We start from the raw sequence: 6,683 nt of genomic DNA on the forward strand, positions 1-6,683 counted from the left end.
CTGTCTCTTACAGTAAAACTGTTTAAGAGATACAGTTCCCTTTTCATAGGTGTCTGTGTTCATGCATTTCAGATGGAAAGAGAAAAGGTGAACTTGTTAACAACGCTACAGGAATCTCAAAAGCTGCTGGAAAATACACGGGGGGCCCTCTCAGAGCAGCATGAGAAGGTTGGAAGACTCACAGAAAACCTGAACGCAATGAAGAAGCTCCAGGTCAGCAAGGAACGTCAGTCTGCCCTTGACAATGAGAAGGACCGAGACAGCCATGAAGATGGAGACTATTACGAAGTTGACATCAATGGGCCAGAGATCCTGGAGTGCAAGTACAAAGTGGCTGTGGCAGAGATTACTGACCTAAAAGAAGAGCTTAAAAATCTTAAGGCCAAATACAAAGAATGTGAGTCTAAGTATGAAGAAGAGAAGAGCAGATACGAGACCGAGAGCCAAGCCCTCACTGAAAAGATCACTTCCCTAGAAAAATCCAGTAGGCATGATAGAGAACAAGTGGCCAGACTGGAGAAGGAGCTGAAGAAAGTCAGCGATGTTGCTGGAGAAACACAGGGCAGCCTCAGTGTAGCCCAAGATGAACTAGTCACCTTCAGTGAAGAACTGGCCAATTTATACCACCACGTCTGCATGTGCAACAACGAAACTCCAAACAGAGTGATGCTGGATTACTACAAGGAAGGTAAAGGTGGACACAGTAGTCCAGAGGCCAAGGGGAGAAGGTCTCCCATTCTTCTTTCTAAAGGGCTGTTAACTATAGAGCTAGGGAAGGCAGAGAATGGAAGTGGTGACAGCAGTCCATCTCCGGTGTCATCTCTGCCGTCTCCTGTGTCGGATCCTCGGAAGGAACCAATGAACATTTACAACTTGATCGCTATAATCCGGGATCAGATCAAACACCTGCAAGCTGCTGTGGACAGAACCACTGAGCTGTCCAGGCAGCGTGTTGCCACTCAAGAACTTGGGCCGGTGGTGGACAAAGACAAGGAAGCTCTCATGGAAGAAATCCTGAAGCTGAAGTCCTTGCTGAGCACCAAGAGAGAACAGATAGCAACTCTGAGAACTGTGCTGAAGGCCAACAAACAGGTAACCAGGTCTTGCAGATGTGGAGGTTATAGTATCAGGGAATTGGGTGATAAACACACAAGAATTCATCTCTGAGGTCGTACTGCCATACTCTCAACTCCGTGAGGCTTTGGCTGCTAATGTTTGCTTGGCACAAGGCTGGGGTGGGCTGCTCCATAGCTGTCCCACTGCACAGCTACGTGCTGGGGCTTTAACGGACTTCTGCTCATCACATACTCATGAGACTTTTTATTGAGCTTAAGGTAGCTTCAGTCTACTGCCTGTCTGAATTACATCAGCCTATATTTAATGTAAAACACTTGAAATTAAGAGGTAAAACTTATTTTCTGCTTGAAAGATTTCTAGTAATTACCCTTAAAGGAGTTCTTAAATTTATGTACGCTTCTCTCTCAAATTTCAAAATAAGAGAGAGCCTTTCAAGATGAGGGTGTGATGGAAGAACATGGTCAAAATAACAGGGGTGAAAGGTAAAATTAGTCTGGGGATTGGGCTGTGCCATTTGGCAGTGCAGTAGATGAAAATAACAGCCATTAAGACACCATATGACACGCTTCCTTGTCTCCTCTAAAGTTAATGTATTGCACATTGAAATTGTCTTCAAAAAAAAAAGTATAGTGTTGTTTAAGAAGTATACACATTCTTTTAGCTTGCTTTTGCACATTTTGATAAAGGTGTCCCAAAATGTAAGATATGCAAAATCCTCAAAGGGTTAGAGAACTGTGCAAGTGACTGATCAATGCGTTTGAATATAGACACACTAAATAGACTTTTTTGTTGTTGTTTTTTGTGTTGAAGTATGTAAAGTTCAATTTTTTTTTTTGGTAGTTGGAGATAGGTGTCACTAAACATATATTCTGTAACTCCCTAGATGCTGCTGCATGGTTAATGGGAGTAGGAGATCCGTATGTCTGATCTGTTTCCAGTGTTCAAAAATGAAATGTTATTTAATCTGTACAAGAAAAGCTGACCAGGGGTTTAACATTGCAGTGCAAAGTAAATGTTCCATTATGTGCATAGTGATCAGGAATCTCTTAGCCAGCCGCTGTGTGAGGGTTGTCATTAACGAGTGCATTTCTGTTCTTCTTGCTAAACAATAGACTGCAGAGGTAGCCCTTGCCAACCTGAAGAGCAAGTATGAAAATGAGAAAGCTATGGTTACGGAGACGATGATGAAGCTGCGAAATGAGCTGAAGGCTTTGAAAGAAGATGCTGCTACCTTCTCTTCCCTGAGGGCAATGTTTGCTACAAGGTAAAGCACACATGAACTCTGCCAAATGTCTTTGCTCATTTGGGGGAAGAGCTGAGCATCTGCCCACCTACCCCTGCAGGGAGTGGCAGGACAGGATGCCCCCTTTCTACATGTTCATTGCTTACAGCGTTTGCCTGTGGTATATTCCTGTTGCCAAGGAGAATGCCAGGGATATGCTATGTTGCTACAAGACAACAAGTTGTGGTGCTATTTATTTAATTTGGGCACGAGGTTATCCCTGGTTCCTGAAGCCATTAGCTCTGAGGAGTGACATTTAACAATGCAAAATGAGCGCTTAATGCGCAATGAAAATGTGACTCTGCTTGACCTGTAATGATCCAGGAAAAAGTAAAGATGCTGCAAGCATCCTATTACTCTTAGGTTATCCATCTTGCAGTTGTCATCTGTCATTTCGCTTACCTGTGTGAGCTGATGTGGGTTGCACACATCTTTGGAACTTGCTTCTGCTTCCTAGTTGTGCTTTGTGGTGTTAATGGACAAAAAAATACCCGCTGACACGTCACATGCCGTAGAGGCGATAAATGCTGTTTTGATCTGCACGTTGCTTGCTGCTACCATAATTGATTTCTTCTTTAAGTCTATGCATTTCTTTTGGGGAGCACTGAGGCAATGACATCATGTTACAAAATCCGGATCTGCTTCACAGCTAAAGAACGTTCAGTTGGCTCCTGTGTGGAAACGATCCTGGAAATCGGGAAAAGAAAAAGCTGTATGTAGGATCTGTCAGTCCCAGCTTGGTGGGATTCACAGAGACATCCCTGGCAATGTTCATTTGCCTGCATATTCCATATGTTGCGTAAAGGTGGTGGAGAGGCTGCGAAGGATGCTGTTTAACGTAACCTAGACACTTGCTTTTCAGCTCACCCAGGGGCTGGGAGAGTCTGTGTGTGCTGTACATGGCTTTGTTCTCTGCCTTCTCTGCACACTTTAAAACAACCCCCCCAAAAAAACCAGAAAAGGTTTTCTTTCTGTCATCTGCTAAAAAGTACCACAGTATGGAATCCCAAGGGTGCTTGTGAGGATTCCTGAGACTTTTCTGGATGGTCCTTGGGGGGGCGGTTCTGCAGCAGCTCACATGTCCCATGAGTAATCTTAGGCTTCCTGGCAATGCAGCCTGCCTTAGCAGCACCTGTGCATGTGGAGCGGAGAAATGGATACCAAGGAATGCTAAAGGTTGAGTCGTGGCAGCTCATTATGCTAGAGGAAGGAATGCCCTGGACAGGCTGGATTTGTCCTGCTTGCTTTCCTCTCTCCTTTTCTGGAGTGCAATTAATACGCAGAAATCGCAATATCTTTGTTAGTTATGGGTAAGCTCAAAGCAGAGAGAAAAACGACAAGGCATGCTGTTAACTGTCAGTTATTTTTCCTAGATGGAGATAGCTAGCTGCCTGAATTCCATGGGACTGCAGTGTGTTTTCCCTATGTGTTCATTTTCCTGCCCTAGTGTGAAAGCGAGAGAGTGACTGCGAACCGGGTTGGAGAGGATGAGTTGTCAGAGAAATGCCGGAGGGTAATTCCCTCCCTGCCTCTCTCTTGGTGCATTATCTAGAGGCCAATCCTGTCCTTTTACTGGGAAGATGATGATGAAGATTCCTTGGCATGGGGAAATTGGAGGAAAAATAAAAATTTTTCTGAAAGCAACAGACTTAAGAGCTCTATCCTGGAGCTCTCACAGGGAGTCACGGGTGACAAGAGGCAGGAGCAAGCTCTGTTCGGGGATGCACAACAGACTCCCTTGCCTCAGTGAACAATTATCAGTTCTGAATTTATGATCTACTTAGTAACTGTAGTGAAAAACATAAGGGGCCAAGAGCAAAGGAGGACTTAAAAAGCTAAGGATGGGGTGAGCAGAGATGTGTCCACTAAGCCTTTCGTCTTGTGAGCGCTTGCATTCCCCATGGTTGCATGGCAGATGAGCGGCCGGGCCTTGCATTCCCCACCTAGCCAGAGGCGGTGGCACAAGCACAAAGAACTGCTCCTTTCCCCCAGCACGCCCAGTGTTTCAGCTGCCACAACAGCTACCGAGACCTGTTACTTCGGGTCAGGTGCTGCCACCCCTTCCCTCCCTGGCCTCTGGTCAGAGAGGATCAGTAGCCTGAAGGCTGGCCACATGTGTTCCTCAATGGTTGTTTCATCTCAGCCTCCGTTTCAGGTAAGGTAAGTTTGGAAGGGGTGTTCCTAGGTGCTTTGGTGAAGATAACCTCAAAAACTGCTTTGGAGCCTGATTTTAAGGTGAGTTTCAAATATCAGAAGTATGTAACAGTGCAATTTGTCTTCACCGCCACAAACAACCTGCTTATGGGGCGCCTCTGTACAGGCTATGGTACATCATTGCTTCTCTGGCCAAGAGGTTTGTATCAGCAGAGACCAATAACGAGCAATGGGGCCTCCACGCCACCATGCTGGCGTCAGTGTGGTGTTTGCAGGCTGCTGCACACAGATCTGTATTTTCCACAGGAAACCGCCTGTCTTCTAGGATGCAAGAGAGCTGTAACAATACGTGAGAGCTGAAGGCTGGGCATGAATATAGCAACTGACCTAATTTCCTTGTTAAAGTAGGTTAATCCCACTAATTTGACAATACTACCAGCTATTTTTAATAAGTGATGAAAATACAATAAGACCTCAGCCCAGAGACAAAGGCAGGCTTGCAAAACGCAGATTAACAGCTTCCAGCACTGAGGGACTGCTGCAGCACCGTATGTCTGAAATGAAGCTGTTGTACAAAGGAATAAATCAAGATATGCATCATGTACTATAGACATACATGCAATTGCTGTCCTGACTAAGAAAATCTGGACTTAACAACACACAGATCCCTGTTGTATGTACAAACAGACTGAAAGCACTGGAAGACAGTCTAATGAAGCAGATAAATTCCAGGGCAGATTTTAGACTGTAATAGCTATTTCTGTATCACTGTGTCACAATCAAATGTTTTGATGTTGCTTTAGTAAAACACTTCTCCATTTAAAATCCAGAGAGAAGCTGAACATTTTTTGGTTTACTCTGTCAGGTAGGTTTGCACGTGCTAACGGGCAGCCTGGGTGCTGCAAAATGTAAATAAATAAGGCCTGACAGTGATGCGGCAAATGTTTGTTGGGGTGCAGCCCTCAGCTTTATTCCAAGATGTGAAGTGGCACTTTGTTCCCTTCACGGATACCATCTGGCTCCTGTGCTTTGCTGGGTGTCCGGAGCAGCTACCTGAAAGAGTATTTCCCAAAGCGATCCTTCTCAAAGTGCACCACACAAAATGGACGGCTGTGGTTAATGTTCTGAGGGGGTTGTGGGTGTATTTGCTTGGGAATTCAGCACAGAACAGCTTTTGTACACATGACAAGATCGGATGCTGTGAAGAAAGCAGGCACTTGCACGGTGCACTTGCAACATGGAACCGCAATAATATTGGGGTGGGTATGATTCGTGTTTCAAAGAATAAATACGTGCAAATTGGCAAAAGAAAATATGGCTTCATGCAGACCACTCACGGTGGCATTTTTGCCTCGGACAGTATAAGCTGATAACTAGTTTGTTTTCAAATGGAAATTTTCAATGGACATTTCTGAAAGGCAGACTAAGTTCTTAAAATGCAGTGTTTACTCTCAGAGCTGGAACGGTCTCTGAGTTTTAACTGCATCTCTGTAACAAAAGCATAAAAAGAGCACGCGTTGCAGTTAGCTCATTTCACCCAGGTCTTTGTTCAACTACAGATGAATCAAGGGGCTACTTTCAAAGTGTTTGTTGATCATTTATTGAGGTCAGTGTGTCCAACGCCCGACGTTAGCAGCACCACGTGAGGAGTGCTGGGTTCCCAGGCTAGAGGTGATGCTGCTGGTGGTGCTCAGGTCACGCCAAAGTGGTGCGTAGGGAGCACAGAGCCAGGAGCTGCTGCTGGTTTTTCATGGCAAAAATACTTAAGCTCCAAAAATATTTTATAGTAGGCTCACTTTTTTTTTTTTTTAAACTCTCATTTAGTAGGTTAGGAAAATTGAAAGTTTGGGGTTTTTTTTTTTATACAGAACAATAGAAATCCCTACTGAAGTGTGAGGAGGGGGGTTTAGTAGCAAATTTGAGATAAATTAATTCATCTTCCTCTAAAATATTGTCAGAAGAAAGGCTGACTCCTTTCTTGGCTGGACAAGGAGGTTCTCCTGAGTGCTTTGAGGGACATTGCAGCGAGTATCTCCTGTTTTCTCACAATGTGGGCTGGGAGTGAAGCACTGTTTCCTTGTCTGGGAGGCTAGGATATGTTTCTAGGTTGCCTGTTAGCAATCTGTCATTCAAACTTGCAAGCACATTAGAGCTCAGGTTTCTTAAAATT

The 6,683-nt window shown here is 44.6% G+C and overlaps 1 protein-coding gene across 1 annotated transcript in view; it reads left to right on the forward strand.

Annotated features, from left to right (window-relative positions):
* Nucleotides 1-6,683, forward strand: part of BICD2 (BICD cargo adaptor 2) — a 127,486-nt gene that overhangs the window by 108,160 nt on the left and 12,643 nt on the right. Inside the window, exons 6-7 of the mRNA XM_009647892.2 lie at nt 73-1,092; nt 2,190-2,341. Coding sequence (XP_009646187.2) covers nt 73-1,092; nt 2,190-2,341 — 1,172 coding nt within the window. The remainder of the gene's footprint in view (nt 1-72; nt 1,093-2,189; nt 2,342-6,683) is intronic.

The sequence above is a fragment of the Egretta garzetta genome, unplaced genomic scaffold (genome assembly GCF_000687185.1).
Source record: "Egretta garzetta isolate BGI_Z169 unplaced genomic scaffold, ASM68718v1 scaffold451, whole genome shotgun sequence".
In the NCBI taxonomy this organism is placed as follows: domain Eukaryota; kingdom Metazoa; phylum Chordata; class Aves; order Pelecaniformes; family Ardeidae; genus Egretta; species Egretta garzetta.